The sequence below is a fragment of the Aethalodelphis obliquidens genome, unplaced genomic scaffold (genome assembly GCF_003676395.1).
Source record: "Aethalodelphis obliquidens isolate GAN/ISIS:26980383/991018 unplaced genomic scaffold, ASM367639v1 scaffold73, whole genome shotgun sequence".
Lineage (NCBI taxonomy): Eukaryota > Metazoa > Chordata > Mammalia > Artiodactyla > Delphinidae > Aethalodelphis > Aethalodelphis obliquidens.
The window spans coordinates 7,077,625-7,101,933 of record NW_020838017.1 but is presented as its reverse complement, the minus strand read 5'-3'; the positions used below and the strand labels follow the sequence as shown (position 1 = coordinate 7,101,933).

The 24,309-nt window shown below is 39.5% G+C and overlaps 1 protein-coding gene across 3 annotated transcripts in view; it reads right to left on the bottom strand.

Moving 5' to 3' along the window:
* The window catches only part of ARID5B (AT-rich interaction domain 5B), a 189,246-nt gene that overhangs the window by 142,212 nt on the left and 22,725 nt on the right, over positions 1 to 24,309 (bottom strand). For all 3 annotated transcript variants that reach the window (XM_027091882.1, XM_027091884.1, XM_027091883.1), the window contains one exon: positions 15,838 to 16,063. In XM_027091882.1, coding sequence (XP_026947683.1) covers positions 15,838 to 16,063 — 226 coding nt within the window. The remainder of the gene's footprint in view (positions 1 to 15,837; positions 16,064 to 24,309) is intronic.

Below are 24,309 nucleotides of genomic sequence, written 5' to 3'. Positions count from 1 at the left end.
TCACATAAGAAACAAATTGTCGTTAGAAGTGGCCACTGGGGACTTCCCTGACGGTCCAGTGGTTAAGACTCCGTGCTTCCACTGCAGGGGGTGCAGGGTCGATCCCTGGTCAAGGAGCTAAGGTCCCACATGCCGTGTGGCCAAAAAAAAAAAAATGTGGCCACAGGGTTGATGTGATAAAAAGGCTTTCAGAAAAATCCTTAGGCAGGCCTCATTTTATGAAACGCGATATATAAAAATTAAGCCATAGAGAACGTATTTACATTACAACAGGGGGCTCTACTTCACCACGAGGAGTTTTCAGAGGGCTTCCTAAACAGGAAGTAACTACTAAAGTTATAATGTATACACAGCATATCCCAATCTTCCAGACAGGAGCAAATAAGAATTACCCAGTGCCCATTCCTGCTGTCAAAATTAATAATTTGAAAATAGAAAAATACATGACATGAGAGAGGCATGCTCTTTCTTGCCACACATGCATGAAAACCGAAAATCCTTGTACCTGAAAGCAAAAACCCCATCAACCTTGTGGGGTGGACACATATCATTTTCATTTTTCTTCATAGCACAACGATTCCGTACTCTTTAACGAGAATCAACCAGCAGTCTTTAACCAAGAGTTCAAAGACCAGTTTCAGGAAGGGGTCCATGAGTGTCATTCGAATGTCATTCCAATTTTGCGGATGTATTTTCTGGGTAGGGAGTCCATAGCGTTCTCTAGATTCTCAAAGTTTTCTATGCCACATGCCCAAAGGTTAAGCACCATCAGAAGAGGCCCATCCAATTACTTCTCCTCCCTGTCACATATGCACGGGCTTCTACGAAAATGCAATAAATAAAACTTGGTGGTAATCCCTGATGGGTGGCTTTTCGGGCAGAGTGATAAGTAATAGGCATTGGAAAAGTATTTCCTAACCCTTTTGATCATCATAGACTCCTTTCAGATGAATGTTATGTATGGGCTTCTGAGAAAATGTGTGCTTATATCCAGAATTATGCATGAAGATTTGGGGGTTTAGGCACCCCACAAAAATGTATCTATCAGTCCTTAATTAAGAATTAATGACTCAGATGATTCCCCAGCAGAATATTCAGGCATATGACTTATCGCCTAAGCTATAGTTTTTGTGTGTGTGGGGGCAGCTGGGGGTAGCTGACGATTATCCGTAAACCTCCTGTCAAACCGTGAACCTGCGATCTATGATCCTATACCCTCCCGATCTCCACTCTTAGATTCAACAGGAGAAGTTTTATTCAGCTAGAAAGCTCTGCCCGGGGTAAATTCTCAGATTTTGTGAGATCCATTCTAACACTGCCTTCGGGAGAAACTGTTTTCTATGAATTGATCTGATTAACCACACTAGCCCCATTTGCAACCATGAACAATGTAACCACAGAGAAAGCTGACATTTTCATGGAAAAGTTTCATCATCTGCAATGTAAAATTGCTCCTTTTTTTCTTAGCTTGTAGGTAACACAAGCTAAGAATACGTCATCAAAATATTGCTTTGATGCATCAAGGACACCCAATGAGAGGGTAAAGACTTAACATTTTGAGTTTCAACTGATATCCCTGCATCGCCAGAGCACACATTGGTAGGTATGAAGTCTCCATAGTTATGAAACAAGTGACACTATAAAGCCAAACAAATCAGGAAAGAGCCTTAAGTTTAATTATCTTCCCTTCAGCATCTCCGAACACTTTCTGGGTGGAGGTGCTAAAGCTTTGGCAAAATACTAGGGATTTCAATGAGGGATATGTAAAGTATGTATTTCTTGTGCTAACCAGATGAGCTTGATATGAACCACTAGGTATTTATTAGAGCCAATGAAAGGTCAGCATCTAACATCAAGCACAGGAATTCTATCTAGAAAGCCAACTTTGCACCAAATCCAAGCTCGTAGTGGGATAAGTAGGCCCTCCAAAAAGAAGATCTAAGCCAAAAATGACCACGATCGTCTTCAAGCCTAGTAATATCCTGGAAGACCAGTGATCACATGGGATGGGTATCTCCTCATTTATTTAACAATCAGACGAGACGACTACCAAAGGAACAGCGGTCATCATCCCTGCTCTTTAAGCATTTACAAGTTTGCTCACATGCAAGACCCACTCAGGAACCTTCTTCCATACTCCCAGTGCCCTCTGCTTACACCTTCACCTAGGCACTGGCTAAACACTACCTTATCACCTAGTTGTGCTGTCCACCCCGCTACACCATGAGTTCCTAAGGGCAGGGACTAGGCCTCTTTCATCTTCATCTTCCTTCTACAGCAAATACAGTGCCCTGGTCTTCCTCAGCACTCAGTGCACACAACAGTGGTTCTTTTACATAAGTCCCCTACATAGGAGCGAGTTCCACTCTGAGAGTGTGTTTGTAAGTCCAATTTGTTCATAAGTCCAACAAAGTTAGCCTAGCTTACTTTGCAGTATCAGCTACATCCCTGCTGCTTTTACGCTTGCTTCCGGACATCCTGGGCTCGAAATAATGATACTGTACTACTGTACTCTATACAGCACTGTAAAGTACACAAAAGCACAACCACTTGTAGAGGATGCACGCACGTGACAATGTACACCAGACACGTACTTTAAAAGCTTTGGCTAAACATCACAGCTGTCCAAATCTCTCTAGATCAGCACTGTCCAATATAAAGATAATGTGCACCATATATATAATTTAAAATTTTCTAGTAGCCACATTAAAAAAATAAAGGAAAAGGTAAAATTAATTACAATAATCTATTTTATTTAACCCAACATATCAAAATATTATTTCAACGTGACCAATATAAAAATTATTGATACGTTCTTTTTTAAGCTAAGTTTTTGAAACCAGGTGTCTATTTTACATTTACAGCACATCCAATTTGCAGGCTAAATATTCAATAAAGTGATGTAGTCCTACCAAAGCAATAAAGTTATGTTTAACCAAAAAATATTTTACACTGCTTTAGTTTTTAATTTTATACTGAAATTAATTAAAATTAAATAACATTAAAAACTCAGTCTCTCTGTTAAAGTAGCCACATTTCAAGGGCTCAGTAGCTACGTGTGTGGGACTTTCCGGGTGGCACAGTGGTTGGGAATCCACCTGCCAGTGCAGGGGACACGGGTTTGATCCCTGGTCCGGAGGATCCCATATGCGGCGGAGCAACTGAGCCCATGTGCCACAACTACTGAGCCTGTGCTCTAGAGCCCGCGAGCCACAACTACTGAGCCTGTGTGCCACAACTACTGAGCCTGCACTCTAGAGCCCGTGTTCCGCAACAAGAGAAGCCACCGCAATGAGAAGCCCATGCACTGCAACGAAGAGTAGCCCCCGCTCACAGCAACTAGAGAAAGCCCATGTGCAACCGAAAATAAATAAATAATTTTTTTTAAAAAATAGCTATATGTGATTAGTGGCTACCATGCTGGACAGCACAGTTCTAGGCTACTTAACAGCAGTTGATAAAGCAACTTGCTAAATACTGTACACAGCGTAAGATCTTATTTTTAAAGCAAAACAACTTACACAGATAACCGGAGGAATAACTACCGATCATTAGCAGTGTGTTAATTCTGGGAGGAGTGGAATCAGAAAGCAGGTGAAGAAGTACTTTTGCTTCTGAAAGGTTTAAATTTTTTTGTATAAAAAGTAAAATTAAGGCCAGAAACCAGATTGAAGTATCGCCTTTTCTTTAAATAGAAAACATAGATAGTTACACACGGAGAGCAACAGGGACAACTTAGATGTCTTTGGATAAGAGCTACCAGACAGGTGGGAAAGCCAGCAGTCACGCTGTGTAAGGAATGTGGATTGAGACTATTGGTGTTTGACCTGGAGAATGGAGCACTGGAGGCGGGGGCAGTTTTTTTCAAATACTTGAAATGCTGTCAAGAGCAAAAATTTCATTTGTTCTCTGCTGTCTCGAGAACAGAACTAATAACAATAGTACATCATTAATACAGTCGTTTGTACTATAAACCATACTTTTGTGATTTAATTCCTCCGAAGAAAGAATGTCTAGCACAGCGATGGATCAAAGATGGAATGGAACTGTAAAGTTATGCGTTTCCTCAATCACTGAAAATATTAAACAGTCAACTATTTTCAGCAGAGGACATTTAAAAAGTAGTAAGTTCAGGAAAAGATGTCATAACTAGAGCTTTGTAACTAGATTATCAACCCTGAGATTTTATTATTGTATGAGATTTACCATTATCCAAAGGGCACGTGTGAGATTATTACAGATTATTACAGATGTTCACCCAACATCCAACTTTCCTCTCCTTCCAAGAATGCTGTATGATTATATATACTCACCTCTTGGAAGGAAAACATGACCATGGAATTAATCACTTTGTTGATTAATGAAATACGAGTAGAAGCCCATGCCTGTTACTTCATGTTACTATATTTAGGTTGCAACTGTCCACTTTACTTTCTTGGGGAAGAAAATAGCACTTTGCAAGGTTTACTTTTCTAAAGGAAAGAAGAAAGAAAACCAATGTTCTTGACTAAATGCTCCCCCATATGTAATCTAATCTAATCTTTCCCAGTCCTCTGAGACAGGTATTAACGCCGTTTTACAGATAAACAAACAAAGCAGAATTAAAAAATTTAAGGTGATACAGCTTACGGAGCAAGGATTTGAATTCAAGTCTGTCTTACTTTAAAGTTCATGACACAAACGTTTAGTACAGTGGTCAAAAAGGAGCCACCCGAATATGGTAGGTTCTGTGTTTGCTCATTCTTCTAAATCTTTGATTGAAAACATTAATACAAAACAATGGAAACTAAATGAGCATTCTCAATTTAAAAAAAAAAAGAGAAAGAAACCCACACAGAGGCTGCACATGTGAAAGCCTGTATTTACACACAGCCATCATGTGATGGGTAATTAGCCAGGTAACTATAGGTTTTTCTCTGCTAGAAAAGTATACGTTTCATCATGCTTTGAAATCTGCCTTATTATCAGCGCTGCTATGAAAACAGTGTTTTATTTCTTATTGAGTGAATAGGCCAGGCATAAAGCATTGTTTTTGTAGAGCCTAACAGAATACTTCCCTTGTGAACCAAAGAAGTAGAATGAGTAGTTGGAAGATGGGGAATATCCTCCACCATGATTAGCGAGTAACCATTTTAAGGGAGGTGAGGATTAAAACAGTACAATTGCCTAGAATAAGAAGTATCAGATGTCTTGCTAAAACCATCTCCTTAATCACCTGTCACCTAAAGAAGACCGATTACAAACAAGCTGATGATAATAAAAAGATAAGGGAGAGCAAGTCCAGTCTGGATTTGTTTATTTCCCTGCACATTTTTGTCACTGCTATAATCCTGACACATGAAAAAGATTCCCTTGAGGAGGAGACGAATTAACGAGTGCCAGTATTAATATGTAAATGTCCACACACAACAAACTCCTACACCACCACCAAAAATCCCTAGGCTGGCAAGCTAGCTTTGAGCATGTTCAAAAGCTCTCTTAGTAAGTTTCCTCGAATGAGTCTATAATGGAGGATTACAAATGAAGCCCAAAATAGTTAGAAACTAAATACCACAAGTACAGTCGTCCCTCAGTATCCGTGGGGGAATGGTTCCAGAAACCCCGCCAGGATCCCAAAATCTGAGGATGCTCCAATCCCTTATATAGAATGGTATAACATGCGCATATAACCTACACACATCCTCCCTTATACATCTGACCCTGGAACAATACGGATTGCAACTGCATGGGTCCACTTACGTAGGGATTTTTTTCAATAGTAACTACAGCACTACATGATCCAAGGTTGGCTAGATCCACGGATATGCAGAACTGGGAAAACAGAGGAATCACAGATGTGGAGGAACGACTATAAGTTATACCCAGAGTTTCCACTGTGCAGAGGGTTGGCACCCTAACCCCCTCATGGTTCAAGGGTCAACTGCACTTTAAATCATCCCTAGATTACTTATAATACCTAATATGACATAAATGCTAAGTATATAGTTGCCAAAATGCAGCAAATTCAAGGTTTGCTTTTTGGAACTATCTGAAGGGTTTTTTTTCTTTTCTTTTCTGAGTATTTTCCATCCAAGGTTGGTTGAATCCACGGATGCGGAACCTGCAGATATGGAGCGCCAACTGTACGTTGCTTCTCTTTCCAGGTACCAATGGGAAAGCCCCTGCACTAGAGGGTGTCCTAGGAAGTGCTAGACAAGAACTCAAGTCAACCACTGAATCCACACAGGTGTCCTGACCATGCAGAGCAGAGAACGCCAGAAATTTCAGAGGAGGTTGATCATAAAAGTCGCATGTTGACTTAACCTACTAAATATAGCTGCGAAGTCAGAATGCCCACAGGATAGTTAGGACTGTTGCTGGGAAGATAAGACAAGCATATATATATAAAAAAAGATACTGCATTATATTGCTAGTTATAGCGTAAGGTACTCAATCAGGTGGTAGAGACACTGAGTGTGATAAGAGCTCCATAAGCAGGGAAAATCCTTTGGGCAGGATGCCAAACAAGGGCTTCAACTGAAACTTAAAGAAAAGAGATTTCCTTCAGGTAAGAGTCCTGGAAGGGGCATTCCAAGAATGAGTAAAGGCATGAGCCATACAAAACTCACGGGAGGGCTGGGGAGCAGGGTGTGGGTGCATGCGGTTAAAGAGAAAGAAGACCAAGCAGTTAGACGAGTTAGGCTGAAGCAAGAGGTTTACATAAGCGATAGGAGATAAGAGAGAGAGAGAGGCTGTCTTCACATTCTGTGTGCACTTTGAGCTGCCAATTCCACCTCTACAAACGTATGAGGAAAGAGTCATGGACATGGGCAGAGTTACAAGAATTTCAGAGTTTGTGGGAAAACAGAAGCAAATGAAATGTCCAAACAGAAACACCTCTCTCATGAAACATTATGGCAGGCAGAAAGAAACAGAGTATTTTTTAATATGGAGACACTGTCATAATACACCTGTACAAATTTAAATGGGGGGGAAGGATATGCATATGAATTTCATACCTATACACTCATTCATATACCTTGGCATATTGATATTAAAAATGCTAACAGCAGTTACTTCTGGGTGGGAGGAAAAGAAGCGACTTAAATTTTTCCGCATTTTGTATTGCCCACATTTTCTAATATGAACACGGATAACACTGGCACTCAGAAAAACAACAACAATGAAAGATCTTTAATAAAAAAGAAAAAAACTGGAGGCTGGGACTGAACAGTTCACTGGATGCTTGCCTACAACATTTGTATCTTATCCAGTAGGCATGAGGGTAGCGAAGAAAGGGGAGCTACTGGCTGAAAGCCAATATTTTTAGAGGGTCAGAAGTGTAAAAGATGTTAGAAATGATTAAAAAATTAAAAAGCAAGTGGAGAGGTCCAAAGAAAGAGGCCAGGCACATTTGGGAGAACAAAGAGAGGCCACTTCATCCCAGCATACTAACTGAAAACACACAGGGCAAAGCAACTAGGAAAACCCCAAATCGACAGCACTGTTTGCTCAGCCCCTACTGTGCATGAAGCACTTGTAAAGCTTCTGAAACCCCACTATTATTCCAATCTGTCCTAAATAAATATATTCATTAAAATGGGGTAGAAGTCCAAACCTCAGCTTTCCTCAACAGCGGACCTGTACAAACTACAGACTTAAACACATAACGTTAGAGGAGAGAAGAGGGGTGGATCTTTGACATTTAGGAAAATTAATGTTTTGCAATAAAACCTCACATTTCAAGTACTCTAAAAGACAAATGAGGGGCTTCCCTCGTGGCGCAGTGGTTAAGAAACTGCCCGCCAATGCAGGGGACACGGGTTCGAGCCCTGGTCCAGGAAGATCCCACATGCCATGGAGCAACTAAGCCCGTGAGCCACAACTACTGAGCCCATGTGCCACAACTACTGAAGCCTGCGCGCCTAGAGCCCACACTCGGCAACAAGAGAAGCCACTGCAATGAGAAGCCTGCATACCGCAATGAAGAGTAGCCCCCACTCACTGCAACTAGAGAAAGCCTGCGCGCAGCAACAAAGACCCAACACAGCCAAAAATAAATAAATAAAAGTTTTTAAAAAAAGACAAATGAGCAGTTGGGAAGAATCAGCATCAATACTAAAGAGAATTAAGCCTAGATGCCCAAATCAAACACCTGCTCACAAAACCCTCTGGAAAAGCCCCATCAATTCACATGTTGGATGTATGTGCTTTGGGGTTCCAAGGTGATGCCATCGTGATAACAGCTATAATAATGGCCTACAGTCAGTAATCATGCAGTGGCTAAAGAGATGAGAGCTGGAAAGTAAAGAAAAATATTTTAGAGGTACAATAAAAGGAGAAAAGAATTTTACATATCCAACGGAAGGGGAAATGTTGAATCAAGCTTCATTTTTAAAGCACATTTGAGGCGCGATGTTGCACTGTTCAAGGATGCTTAACAGACCACGTGGACCAGTCAGGTTTGTTCCTCACAGTAGACTCCTACCACCAAATACAAATGGAAGTATTGCTCCAAGTGTGCCTGTCTATCTATAATACCAGATATTTATGAGCTTGCAAGAAGCCAAGGATGCCTAGAAGACTTTTTCCAAAAGACCCCGGGTATGTAACCAGAAACTAAAGGGGACGTATATATTAGCAAGGGACTCAGACCGCAGCTGAATTTCTTTCATCTTTGGTAATCTTCCCATCAGATGGTGACTACCACAGATTTTTCACTGTGATATTCACATTTTTATTAATGAGACTGAAACAAAAGTATGGGTTGGTTGCCTTCTCCATCATGGTCTTTTTTTATCAAAGGTACGGCCATACACCAGAAAACAGAGAATGAAAAAAAAGCAAGAACAGCTAGAGTCCAGGAGGATGATAAGGAACTAAACTAACACATATGATAATTTAGGGAAGACGTGTGTACTGGTCTTTTATCTTATTTGATCAGAGCAGCTTAAGCAAAGCTGGACACCAAGCTGGTATTCAACTGTGGATCTTTATTGAGGCAATAATACTGCAGTCCTACCCTAATGCTACAATATACAACTACAGGAATTACAGAAACTTGAAAGGCAGAGCAATGATATTGAGCCACGAAACCTCCTGCCATGTTAGTTGACAATGATGTTCATTAGATAACAGTCTACATTTAACACTACTGTTTAAAAAAAAACACAAGCAAAAACAGAGGTAACTAAAATTCAGGAGGTATAGTGGTTGAATAACATCTTTTCCCTCCTTTTTGCCCTAAGGAGTAGAAAAGTCAAGGCCATACAGCATTAGGGAAGAGATTCCGAGAGTTTTGCCTGTGTCATTCCTACCCGGAGGGTGCCAAGCCTGACGCATGTGCCATGGCTCTCTTCCAACAATGGGTAAGTTGGTATAAAAGAACCACCAAAGTGTGTCCTGAGATGAGTGACCAGGATGGGGAAGGATTCTGAAACCACATCCTGGTGGAAAATTGAAAAAATTGGGATTTGGCTAAAACAAGCCAAATATGGACAGAACTGAGGACTATTTCAAGGAAAGGGGGAGAGGAAGTATCAACTGTACCAGTGTCCAGCCTGACAATTCTATGAAGGGCTCCCCAAAAAGCATGAGTTTCTTACCTTGTTCAAACATTGTATCCAGGAGGTGAATACTGGTAACCTGAATACTTAAAAATAGCACTTAAGTTCCAATTTCACTTTTTTCTTACTTCTGCCCCAACATCTCCAATTCTAAAAGTAAGAATAAAGTCTTATATTCTATGGACTTCTCTTCAGTTGACTATCTAACCTTCAGTCCATTATTAAAAGATCTGAATGTGGTGTCCTAGAAAGTGTTCATCACTCTAGGAAACACTAGAAGATCTGCAAGTCAACAGAAATTCCAAATGGAAGGGTTTTAACTTGGAATGAGCCTTCCTGAGTGATGGCAGTATGATATCTAGACAGCAATATCAATGACCAGCTGTTGACTGGTTCACACGTGGTTAGGTTTCACAGACTTCCCTTCCAGCAGGTGTAGCCGAGATGGCTGAGTGCAGACAACATACATCGTTGTTTATTCAAGACACTTTTTACATGTTCATTCTACCATTATTTTAGGACAGTCTTCAACTACTTGACTACATGGCCAAGCTGAATTTTAACTTTGAAATGAAATGGAATAACCTCCCGCCTATGTTCCCAGATCCTTAGAAAATGGCCTGTCACTAAGTTGTTCTAAAGCTTTGAACGTCTCGGGTACAGACTCTTGGAAGTGTGAACTTGCTCCTGTCAAAGGTTCTCTGGGCTGTCACTTTACAATGAAATGAAGCAGCCTCTTGAAGAAACAGCCATGTTGGCACGTGGACAGCATGCTTCTCCTGTGTTCACTGTGCTAGAATTAGATTCTTTAAAGAATGCATGGTTCACACCACAATATTGTCAGAGGAGCTCGTGAGAAAATCCTTTGGAAATTATCTTTACAAATTTTTGATAAGCCTCAAGTGTAACTGATTTCTATTTTGAACTCAAGGAGGCCAAATCTGTTTCAGTGAAGAGGCCCTTCTGTAGGGATTCCTCATGATATCCACGAACAGAATAATTCAACAATATATCATCCAAAAAATTTCCCAAGTTTCTATCTCAAGAAAATAATAGTATAGCTAGCTCGGCAATGGAAGTTAAAATATAAACAACAAATACCCTGAGAAGACTGTTTAATATATACATACAAAATTTACATCTAGGAAGGAAGGAAGGAAAGAAGAGAAGGATTGGCTTAGTGAGAAGCATGTCTTCCATCTTAAGAAGTTCATCAGATGTCTCTGGTGAAAAATACTTCCTATGACAAACTGTCAGCACCTTAGCGTACTTCTTATTAGAGACATTTATACTGTTCTCTTCAACACAAATCGAGAACCCTTCCCGTATCCACATCCCAGGAAGCAGCTTGACATATCAAACTCAAAACGAAGTTGAAACAACCATTTGAAATACAAGGCCTCCAGAATTTCCAAGCAAAGACGATAGTCAATTTCTAACTAAAAGTACTGGAGAAGACATTTACACCACTGGCCACTTGTGGCCCAGCTTATTTTGACAGAATGTAAGGGGAGAAACTTTATATAAAATATAAATACATATCTCTATATAAACATATAAAAATATATATTTATATTCTTTCTCCATATAGTTGTATATATAATATATACAAATATATACATATAATATATATACAAATAAAAGAACCTGAAGGATTTTAATAACAGCCTTCTACTGAGGCAGACAGTAAGAGTGTAAACCCTGCCCCAAATAACTAGAACATGTGATTAGGGAAATTCACAAGAGACAAATTAGCTCATTTTATACCACCTAGCTCCCTGTGATATAGAATCGCCTTCTTGTAATAATAATGATAATACCATCTTAGACGTCAGTATCACAGATGCTTCCACAGATATTGATCTTTTTTCTCCATTGACCTTCTCAGAAATCCAGCGAGATAAACAAAGTACACACTATGACCCATTTCACACACGAGGAACCCGAAGGTGTAAACACACAGTGACTTGTGCCGTGAGTGACAGACCTTCAGGACAGGCAGAGGCAAGATTCTCCTGACCTCCCAGCCACTGCTCCTTCACCACCACCATGCTGTCTATTCCCCAAAGTACAGTAAAAGTCCCAGCAGCAGAAGGGACAGGGGAAGGCACTCTTTCTCCATCTGACGGGACTTTAGAAACAGAAACTGAACTGAGGGAACCTGAGGGAACCCCCAGCATTAAATTCACCCACACCCACATCTTTTGGTCTCTTTTCTTGATTTCAGCTCACACTCCCCTATCTTTTCTTTTTCTAGAGACATATTTGGAGATGAAACCATTCAAAACTGCCCATCCACAGACAGTTTGTGGCAGCGTAATTGACAATGCGTCTGCTGCAAAAAAATGAAAATGCTGTTTTAATAACCTTGGCCTAAAATACATTCTATTGTATGCCTCAAAGGGTTTCAATAAAAAGTCAACCTGTAGAGACATATTTTCTTGGCTTAAACAACAATCCAAAGCATATAAATGTAGTCCAACTATAATGACATATTTATAGGCCAATAAAGCTTACACTGCAGCTTTCATACTTCACTTAAAGGAACTCTGTAAGAAGCAGTGTTATATAAAATAATTTGATTTCTTTTCAAACTATAGCCCAAGGAATAAAAAAATGCAAGTATGCTATGTTTAACTGATAGTGTTTATATTCCTTAGCTGTTAAAAGTTTTGTAAAATGAAATAATTCTTCATTTGACTAGTTCCAACTGCCATACCAAATATGGGTATCAGGTCCACTTTATAACAAAAGCTAAGTACTGTAATTCTGAAGACAAAAATAAATAACTAGAGGCTTGTGTAGTGAATGATTTAATCAACCCGATTCTTCTGGAAAAACAGGTTCCTGTGTTCGTTATGCTTATGAATAATACATTCCTTAACCCTTCTATTTTAACATAGTTATTTTTTCTTTCTTCCTTTTCTATAAACGTCAGTATGAAACTGTCTGAAAAAAGGTAAAATGTCTCACTGAGTAAAGTCACAATCTGAATCGGTTTCACACTGAACTTTCTTTCTGTGAAAAGGACAAAGGGGAGGGAAGGGGATGAATGTACTCTCACACATCTCAGAAGTGTTTTTTAAAGATTGTTAGTTTCCCCACTATCTAGAGCTGCAGTTTCAGTCACCATTTACCATCTTAAATGAAAATGCCATAGGTTTTTAAAAAGCAAACATGACCTCCGCAAATATTGTCCTTGAAGGGGAAAGGGATAAAAAAAAATGAAAGAGTTGTGATTTGAGTCACAGCAGTTATTGGAAGCTGCCATTTGGGGCAGAGTTTCTCTTTGTGGAGTATTAATTTGTTGGCAGACACACATTTGTGAGAACATTCTTGTTTTTTTACTATTCAGAGAGACAGGAAGTGACACAAACTGGGATTAAAGGGAACTTATTCTACCTAAACACTCAGCAAGAAGAGTTCTTTGATTAGCTTTTAGATGGTAAAATCCCTTCTTTAAGAGTCAACCGAATTACTTTGTTATTATTGATGTTTTAACATGATGAAATAATTCAGTTAAAAAAGATAACATATTGCAGTTTTACTTTATCCACAGAAAGGTGAGATGGCTCCATTCTTTGCTTACTTCCACTAGAAAAAAAGAGGGAGGGTCTTAAGTAATCTCAGAGTTCATCTTCTTGCCCTGGTAGGAACAATGAGGAGTTGGAAGGGTTTTACAGAAGGAAAAACCTAATAAGTGTGTGAACTTCCATTAACAATGTGGTACTGGAAGTGGTTTCAGTGTGGCCAAGAGAAAGGGAGATAAGAAAACCACTGTGTAGAAAGAAAAGTACAGACAACAAATATTTTGATGTTGCAGACAGAGAAAGGAAGGGGTTGAAGAGAAAGTTGCTGGGACAGGAATGCACACAGCAAATGACATCCCCTATATCCCCAATATAAATCCTCACAATGTAGGCTTGTAAACCTTAGATCAAGCAGATAATGGAAACTCATTACATTAAGGAAAGTTTTTGTTTCTCTTTCCACATTATTACAACACAGTGTGCATTCCAATTACAAAAGCTATTTGTCTCAAATTCCCCACAGTTCATACCAACTGAGTAGAATTTCAAGGCTCCAAATTCTATCCTTAAAGGGGTATTTTACATTAAAAAAAAAAGAAAAGAAAAAAAAATACATGGTGTTTCTTATTCACCAGAGAGCTTCCCAATCAAATCTCCTGTTGCTTATTTTCCCTTCCTCTGCCCTGATCACTCACAGAGCTGTCTCCCAAATGAGACCCAAAGGGAAAAAAAAAAAAAAAAAATCTGAATCACCTAGAGGTCCTTTTATCAGCACACGTTCTTTGGCCTTGCCTCAATCCTACTGAAAGAAGAATCTGGGGAAGCTGTACTCAGCCATCAGTATTATTTAAAAAATTTTCCTAAGTGAGTCTAATGAACAACAAGATTTAAAAACCACTAAGTACTTTGAATGTTCACTATAAACCAGATTCTTCTGGAATCAATTATTAAAAAGTTCGATTATGGACATTTTTAGAATTCAGGAAGATCAAAACCTCTAAATCTTTTGATGAAATTAAGAGGTTGGGTTTCTTTTCATTCATTAATAAACTATCAATTTTAAATACAAAACAACTCTTCTATAAATACTCTTGTTTATATGCATGACATCAAGCTTAACCATCTACACATCCTTTTGTTCCCCCATGGGTTTCCTGTTTAGTTTTTTATTAGTAACAGTATATTTCATAACTAAAAAAAAAAAATCAAACAAACAGAAGAAAGGTTTTAATGTTAAGGAAAACATAAGACAATAGCAATACAACTTAGATCATATATTAGGCAAGTAATACAACAGCTGTATTATTCAGCATTACCACATGTCAGAAGGCTAGTCGTGGTGTGTTCACAAAATTGGCCATGTTAACAGCCTGTATAGGAAGATGATTAAAAAAAAATTCTTTAATTCTGAAATGAAAACCACTAGATTAATAATTTTCTCTAAATGGGCACATGACAATCAGGCCACCATGACCAAAATATTACTGCCTGACATCTACCAAAAGATGCCAGGAAACTGTTGATTGTTAAACTAAAAGAAAATATTAATGCTATTCCCAAAACACAGTACAGCTCATCACAAACCAGAATCACATGAAAGACAAGTCAGTTACGGGTGTTACTCAGTCTCTTTATGCCAATTAAAATAAAAAGTCTAGGTTTGTTGTAGTAGTTAAAATCTAGGTTAAAAAAAACCCAACAGGAAGTTGTTACATTAAGGCATAAAACTGGGCTATGAAAATCAGCATTGTGCTAGAACGAAAGAAAAAGATGCCTTAATATGTTAAAAGTGAAGTTCCTCTTTGCCTAAAGAGGAAATAAGTAGTCTAAATCAGAGGTCAACAACTGTGGTCTTGAGCAATGCTAGGAAAGTAAGTCAGTGAATGCCACAAGGAGTTACAAAGGAAAAAAAACAAGCAGGAAAGGACACAAAAAAGTCACTGGAGAAGAGAGTGTTGAGAAAAAGCAACAGAATTAATTATGGCGCTCCTCTCCATACACCAATATACACCAGTCACTGTGCTACACCCTTTGTATCTTACATCTCCCAGTGACCCTGAAAAGTTTCCAGGTTTTCCAGATGGGGAAGCTGCAGCTTGGAGGTTAAATTATTTGCCCAAGGCCACACAGCTAAGTAAGCAACAGAGTCAGGATTCAAACACTAAACGGAGTAACTACTCCAAATCCCAAACCTATAGTGGAAGAAGGGAAGGAAGGAAAGAAAAAACCATATGGTTGATGGTAACCACTACACCCTGAAAACTCTGGGGAACCTATGCCGTGAGCTGTGAACCAGTAGTTCCCCTGCTTTGAAACTCTTCTCCTGCTCCACGTGAAGCAGCGCAATCTCTCTTCCTCACTTTGCCTTCCTTCCAACATAAAACAGGAAATTCTGATGTGGTGTTAAAAAATGTCATAGTATCTACTCAGAATAAATATTTAAACTCTCCACTAATTCAACTTTTGGTGCCTCGATTAAGTCTTATGCCTTGACAGCAACTGGAAGCTGCTAAACGCTGAGTGTTATTATATCACCCAGTTCCCAGCACAGGGTTCCACACAGACAAGGTCCTCTGATTCAACAGGTAACATCCATCCCTTCCACCCCCAGTCATCTGTCCATCCATATTCCCAGGTCCCTCTGAGGTTAAAGAAATTATATGCATATATGAATGACAGGGTTTCCAGAAAAACCTACAATAAAAAAAGTAGGTTACTGTATACGCCCACACATTAGATTTAGAAGTACAAACGATAATTACCAAGGTCAGCCTTTTCCTTGAGAACGTCTTTGAAGTTGAGTCCACTGTTCAAGGTTGACTGCCGGTACTTCAGCAGAGCTTCCTTCTGGCCATTCCTTCCCAGGGACTCCATTTTCACTGACCCAGCTTGAAGGCCACATCTCCACTTGGAGAAATCAGAATGTACCCACTTGACCAGGTCTTCAAGCTTCACAATCACCTTTTCGGAAACAGCAATGACTTCATCCTATAAGAGGTAGTGGCGGGAGAACAAAAAACATTATTGGTGGTTCTGAAGTAAATGATACGTTTTCAATAAAGCCCATCTGAAACACCATTTGAGCGGCTGAACCTAATGTAAGCAGACAACGTGTTTTACTGGTGACAGAGAACCTTCAGAAACTCACTTCACTTCAATGGTTTTTCGCTGCTTGTTGTCTACTTGAGGAATAATTTATAGGATTTATTTGTTATGTGCTTAGAAAATGTCCAAAAATTGGACAGTAATTCTAATAGCCATGCTATTTGCCAAAGCTCACTCTCCTACTTTGACCACATGGGCGAAAGCTAATTTGTAGGTGCCATTAATTTTACAAAAGTAAAAAAGTGAGAACTAGATGACTAATGGTTAGTCTGTCTCTATATAAATGGTCTAAGTAAATCTGGGATTCTTGGAACTCTGACTCACCCCCAAATTCCTATGTTTATGGTACATTTTCCCTTGGCTTTATACACAAATATTGAATTTAACTTTTGTCCTAAAATTAAATAAAACTGTGATGTAATCCCCAAAGAAATACTTCATAAATGTTATGTGCTTCCCACTGAAAGAAACTTACACATTCTCATGTTTCTTAAAAACTTTGTAAGTTGAGAAATGAACTGATTTTTTTCTTTTAATACGTATGGGGTAAGAGGCAAAGAGGGCAAGTGAGGAGAAAGCCTTTGAATCTGAGAAAAGTAGCTGAAACTTAAGTTTCTCCTACGGATCATAAATTTCAATTTCAAGCACCTTTAATTGCTTCCAGGAAACGACCAACTTTTCTGACTCAGAATTAATCCAGCAAGATATTTAATAGATATCCGTACACGGAGCAAAGGAGGGCCTCTCTTTCCCGAAGATTCTTTGGAAAAGGCTTAAGAAGATCATCTCACTGGGTTTTAAGTTAAATTATTTGAAGCATTTGACATTTCAACTTGAACTGACTTCTTCCATTTCTTCTACTTCACATTTCTGAAGAAAGCTGAGCTGTGAAAACCCCTAAGCTTACAAAATCTTAGAAATATTTTTGACAAACAACAACAGGAAGATGTCTCTGAGCTATTAAACAAAGGGCATTCACAAGTGATTTGGGCTAATTTTGCTGTAAAACATGACTCTTTCCTCCTCCTCTCCCACCTACACACACACACACACACACACACACACACACACACACACACATACACACACACACACACACTCTACTCCAAAGCAAACAAAAAAGGGTTTATTAAGATAAGCTTCACACAATAAGAAGCCCCGGATTCAGTTTTTAAAAAATGTTTTAAGGTAGGATCTAAAATTTCACTTTTCCTCATCCAGTTCCAAGCTGCCTCTGAGAAGAGTTTGTTAGGCAGCAGCAAAATAACAAATACTCTATCAAAAATGAAAAGTAAAACTTTTGTAATGGAATCCTTTCTCTTATCATGATTAAATATGAACTTCCACTAAATGGGAGACAAAGTAGAAACTGTTTTTATTCTCTGCTCAAGAAAAAAAAAAAGTCAATACTTTATATAAGCAACGGGGCATATTACAAAGTACCATTTCGATGGATGATTTCACTCAGAGTCACTACACCATCCTCTCGAAATAAAAGATCTATAGTTGTCATGCATTTTATAGCTATTACATGGTGATTATTAAATGTCAGAATAAAAATTCAGGCTGGGTATTGTTTCACCAAATATGGTTCCCTAGAAGAGACAAATTTGGAGATGAGTGTTATTTTCAAATAGCTCTAACTATGATCAAATGATTATCATTTCAATTACCAGTTGCTTCAGAACTTTTCCAAGAAATGGCATGACTAGCTCTGGCTGGCTTCCAACACCCGCCAAACAAATAGTTTATTAACCGAGAGAAAATACAATCCTTATGATGTCATTGATGAATAAACCCATCTTTCAAGATCCAGTCTACAGGTTTAGTCCTCCCTCCTTTCTCTCTCTCTCTGAAACAGACCTTCTGAATATATACACAATGCATAAAAACAAATGCAGGAATTCAAATAAACATGTAGAAGCCGTAAACCCAAGTTTGGCTCAACTGTGAAACCACCAGTATGTTTCACTGTGGAGTCACAGAGAAACTGGCCCTGCAACATTGTCCAACGCCAGGATTTAGAAGGAAATCTGATAAGCGGAGGAGGGGGAAGCAAAAAACCAACCCCCAAACCAAAATAGCCAACATATATATAGAAAATGTCTCAGGAAACATTACTTTGTACACACAATGGCATAAATCACATGTTCGTATTTACTATTCTGAGGCAGTTGCTGACTAAAGTTCCTAATACTCACCATTCTTGGGCAAGTCTCTATGTCTAAGAAAAGAATTTCAATAAGCTCATCTCATGATTACATTAGCGCTCTGCAAACCGAGAATTAGCACTGGATAAATACCGCTGATTTACTCTAATGCAACCCAAAAGGAACACAAAGAAATACACCTTGTTATTCTATTAATGCACTTTGGCTTTTCAATTAGCCCAGAGCCTAATCAATATTTATGTAGGCTGCGTTGGGATACTTTCTAAGTCCATATCCCCTTTCATCATTGTTTCAAACTGCCCATTTCCGTCGTTTGGATTTTGTTTCTCCCACTGCATAATAACAGCGTACTCAATCACAGACTCCTCTAAGTCAGAGATCCTCTGGTCAAGAAGTCATGTATCAGCCAGCCTATGTGTATGGCTGGCCTCTCCAAGTGTTGTAAGTCCCAAGGGAAACTTGGGACTCCCCTGGTGGCACAGTGGTTAAGAATCCGCCTGCCAGTGCAGGGGACATGGGTTCGACCCCTGGTCCAGGAAGATCCCACATGCCGCAAAGCAACTAAGCCCATGCGCACAACTACTGAGCCTGCACTCTAGAGCCCGCGAGCCACAACTACTGAGCCCACGAGCCACAACTACTGAGCCCACATGCCACAACTACTGAAGCCCACATGCCTAGAGCCCGTGCTCCGCAACAAGAGAAGCCACCACAATAAGAAGCCTGTGCACTGCGACAAAGAGCAGCCCCTGCTCGCCGCAACTAGAGAAAGCCCATGCCCAGCAACGAGGACCCAATGCAGCCAAAAATTAATTAATTACTTTTTAAAAAACCAATTGGGAAACTTTATACAAAGTCTCCTGACTTCTATCTTCTCTTATAAAATAAAATAAAGGGTTATCTGGGGAAAAAAAGAGAAAAAAAACCCTCAAAACAAAAAAGTTGAAACTGAGTAGAGGTTGCTTTCTTTAGATGAGATGCAAGTTCTCTAGTCTGCCACTGACCCCACCGTTCCTATCTCCTTACACTCAGTCCACCGTTCCTTTACCTGCCTGGACCCTCCGGCAGGCACCCACCATTTAAATAAACGTCCACACCCTAATTTATCCCACCTCCCTCACTTTAATGATGAGGACAGTAAGGTTCAGTGACATGTCCGACTGCCAACTTCAGGCAGAACTTGGACAGGAATCCAGGTTTCCTACTGGCCAACACAGCATTCATCCTGGACTCTGGAGCCAGACTGCCTGGGTTCAAATCCCAGCCCTGCCATTTACTCCCTGCGGAAGAGTGGGCAACTTCTTTAACTTCCCTGTGCTTCCATTTTTTTAAACGCATGTTTTTAAAAAATGTTAATGATACTGTCTATCTCTGACAGCAATGGTGAGGATTAAATGTGTTAACATAAAGGAAGTGGTACATCGGATTTAGCTGTCATCACTGTCACTGCTTCTCTGAATTAGTGTTTTCCAAAGAGTGCCACACAGAGATGAGTATACGTGGTTCATGGATAAACCTTTTAATATTTAATGTAAGTTACTCATTGCTTATTTATTTTTGTGGTAACTTTCCACTTATGGGGAAGTGGTACTGGTTTCCCATTTATAGGAGATATAGAAGTTTCCTCTTTAAATAAATTTTAGTTAAAAAACAATGGATCGGTTTGAACAAAGCCATTAAATAAACCCAGTAGATGTGGGTATGGCAAAAAAAAAAAAAAAAAAGTCAAGATGCTATGAAAATGGCTGAAATTTGGGACAGTACATTATATATCAGTGGTTCTCAAAGTGTGGCTCAGGAACCCTGGGGAATCCCCAAGACAATTTCAGGTGGTCCACAGGGCAAAACAATGATCATAATAATACTAAGAAATTATTTGCTTTTTTCACTCTTATTCTATTTCAAGTGTATAGTGGGGTTTTCCAACGACTACAAGACAGATGGTATGGCAAAAGAGTGAATACAGAAGGAGATACGAGAATACAGCTGTCTCTATTAAGCTCGACAGTAAAGAAATTTACAAAAATGTGAAACAATGCCACTGTTTTTACTAATTTTCTTTCTTTTTGAAAATAAGGTTAATTTTCATAAAAATGTGTTACATTTACATGATGGCTTTATATTCCCATTTTTTTATTTCCCATTATATTTCCCATTTTTCCCAATGTAGTAATATTTTTTAAAATTAATTTACAGTAAATTTTCCTTTTCTTATGTACAGTTCTATGTATACCATAGTACACATGGCAACTACTGATCTGTGCTTGGTATAGTTTTCTCTTTTACAAAATGTCATATAAATTAAATCTCACAGTATGAAATCTTTTAAGGCTGCTTCTTTCACTTAGCATAATGCCTTTGAGAGCCACCCATGCTGCTGCCTATATCAACAGCTTGTTCCTTTTTTTCTGCTGAGTAGTACCTCATGTTATGGATCTGTCCCACTGACAGACACTGGGTTGTTTCCAATTTTGGCGATTACAAATAGAGCTGCTATAAATATTCATGTACAAGTTTTCGTGTGAACATACATTTTCAGTTCTCTAGAGTAAATACCTAGGAGAGGGATTGTTGAGTCATATATTAAGTACATATTTAATTTTGCAGAAGCTGGACAACTGTTTTCCAGAGTGGCTGTAACATTTTGCATTCCAACCAGCAAAATGAGAGTTTTTAGGAGAGTTCCAGTTGTCCCCCATCCTTACCAGCACTTGATACTGTCACTGTTAATTTATTATTGCCACTTTAATATGTACGTAGTGGTTTCTGATCATGTTTTTAATTTTCATTTCCCTAATGGCTGAAGATGTTGAACATCTTTTCAGGTGCTAATTTGCCATCCGTATATCCTTTCTGATGAAGTGTGTGTTTAAGTCTTTTGCCCATTTTTAAACATTGGGTTGTCTGTTTTCTTACCGTTGAGTTTTGAGAGTTCTTGTACCCTCTTGATACAGGTCTTTTACCAGATATGGGGTTTGAAAATATTTTCTCCTGTTCTATAGCTTGTCTTTTCATTCTTTCAACAGCGTGTTTCACAAAATGAAAGTTTCATACTTTGATCAAGTCCAATTGGTCAGTGTTTTTCTTCTATGAATTGTGGTCTTACTGTTATATCTATGAAGTCTTTGCCTAATTCCTGGTCATGAAGAATTTCTACTTTGTTTTCTTCCCAAAGTTTTATAGTTTTACATTGAGAAGTATAATCCATTTTGACTTAGTTTTATACAAAGTGTGAGGGTCAGCTTGACATTCATTTTTTTGGCATATAAATGTCACTTTATTTTTAAATAAATTAGTAAGCATTTAAAATCATTTTAAGTTTTAATTTCTAATACCAGTAGATATAACCCACATAAATCAAAGCTCCTTTGCGGTCCTAGATAATTTGAGTATAAAGGGTCTTGAGTCCAAAAACTTTGAAAACCCTATATCACTAACCAAGGCCGTTCTTATTCTTAACTTTGCTTAATCTCTTAGTAACAATTTAATAATGAACAACTCTACCTGTGACTTGAAACTCTCTCTCGTTAAGAACTGTGAAGAATCTGAGATTTTACTCTACTTTCAAACTTATAAGTTAGCTTGTCACAGTTTCATGGATGCTTGCAGAGGACACAGACTCCTGGTCAGAGACAAACGATGGTTTATAGCTCACAGAAACAGCTGTAGTCAAAGTATCAGCATTTGTGTTGGATCTTTGATACCCAATTCCCAAAAAGAGATACCAAGAGGGCTAGAGGATATGTGTCTACAGAGTGGGGTGCATTTCAGGAGAAGAACCCCAAGCATAGGCAACCCAAATCTTTTAATACTGATCAGTAAGTATGTCTGCCCTTTGTTCTGGAGGAAGGCACTAGCTCCATCTTCCAGGGCCGTTCACTATACAAACATCCTTGAAAAGACAGTTGGAACAAAGAGCCAGTGGCTTTGCTCACAAGCGTACAGATACTCAGTGGCCCATGAAACATACCTACCCAACGCCGAACACCTCTACGTTCCTTTGCTTTGTTCAACTTCTCTCCTTCCTCATTCTATTTCCCTACAGGAAAAATGTAGGAAACATTTATCTTTATATGCTGTCTGGGTCCAGCCTTCCTTCTCTGCATATCACTCCTTGAAGTCATTCTCCATGGAGATTCCAATGTTACTCTCTAAGGCCATGACTACGTTCTGTAGTTTGGTTCCAACTAGTTGGTTCAAACCTTCATCCAGACTCCAGTCCTTTGTCCAGTCCTCAATTTAGACGTCTCAAGAGTCAACTCAAATTCAGCGGAACTGTACTACCAACTTGGCTTATGTGTAAGAAAAGAGCTTAGTTGACACAAGAAGAATTTAATACTCCCCAACTGTGGTTAACTTTTTGCCCACATCTATTCTTCCTTTCATCTTTAGTAACAGACTGCTAATTTGCTCGGCACAGAAACAGACACCACTTCCCTGCTTCTCTTACAGCCAGATGCGGCCATGTGACCAAGTTTTGACCAATGGGATGTATCCGTGATGTGCGCAACTTCCAGGTCAGGCTCTCAGAGGGGATGGATGTGCCTTTGGATCATACAAATAAAGGCACATCTCTCAGGAGAAAACGCTAGAGGGAGTCAGGTCTCTAGACGACTTCGTAGAACCCAGCCATCATACTAACCCTGAAACACTTACCCATAGGCTGTGACATGAGAGATTTTGAACTCCCAACTTATTTAAGCAGCTTTAATTCTGGGTCTCTGTTAAACAGAGCTAAACCTATGTATATATATTTTATTCATATATCATTCCTCAGGAGAGAAGACATGAACGGAACCTTCCCTATAGCACCACGTGGTACCCAATAACAGACCATTGCTGAGGACAGCCATGTTCAGCTATGTTAATGGAGCCCAAAGGACAATAAACACATACGTGTATTATCAGAGGGGTTGGCGAGCGGGGGGCGGGCATAGAATGAAAACAGGAAAACACGGCATATTCACTTTAATTGTCCCCAAACTTCCTGGGGTTTTGCACCAATGGACTCAGGCAAGGGGAAGAAAGTGCCCTGTTGGGCCTGGCTGCGTTGGCCACTTCCATTGCTTGCAAGCCTCCCTCAGATACCTGATATTCAAGGTACCATCTGCCCCATGACTCTCCCTGTTACACATTAGTATGTTCTGCTAACAGGACATCTACAAAGTGAGTAAAACGTTTCACTCTGCAGGCACGTGGTTGCCAATCAGAGGTCCAAGAAGGTCTGGCAAAAGAGAATGGTAAGGTGGGTCAACAAGATGAAGCTTTCACTGGTCAGCGGCGAAATGAGAAAAATGAAGGCAACACAGTGAGTATTTCAAGAAGCTAAATATGCTAGATTTTAAGGACTACCCTTGTATCAGCCAGGATCCCAACAGGAAAGACACGGAACAGTTGAGTAATGATAATCCAAGGAGGGTTTTACAGAGGGACTAATGACAAAGATGTTGGTGGGATATAAAAGAACCCTAAGAGAGCGGTAGTGCAGGAACCTGGGCTAACAGCATCTCAGCCATCACCACTCCTGGGTGAAATCGTCAAAAGCGCGGGGGACGGTTACCAGCAGATCCTTCTACCAGTGGCTGTGACTCTTCCTTAGAGGGACACCAACAGCCTGGGGGACCCTCCCAGGTAAGGACAGGGAATAAACACCTGCCTTCATTCTCCTTCCTCCCTCCCTCTTCTGTGGGGGAACGGCACTTGAAGCCCCCGGTCCCAGGAGCTCCGTTACTGGAACCACACAGGGGGCCTCCAGGACAGAGAGAAGGGTGCAGCGCTGATCCGGAGAGGCTCCCTGCACACCTGCTGTTTAGGACTTCGCCTCTCCTCCTTTCAACTGCTGTTACAATAACCTTTTTTTCCTCTAAAATGAGGATGGTAATGGATGCTGATAGCTGCTTTTTAACGTCCTTACTCGGCAAAATAAAATGGTATCAACACTAACTTGGTCCCCGAACT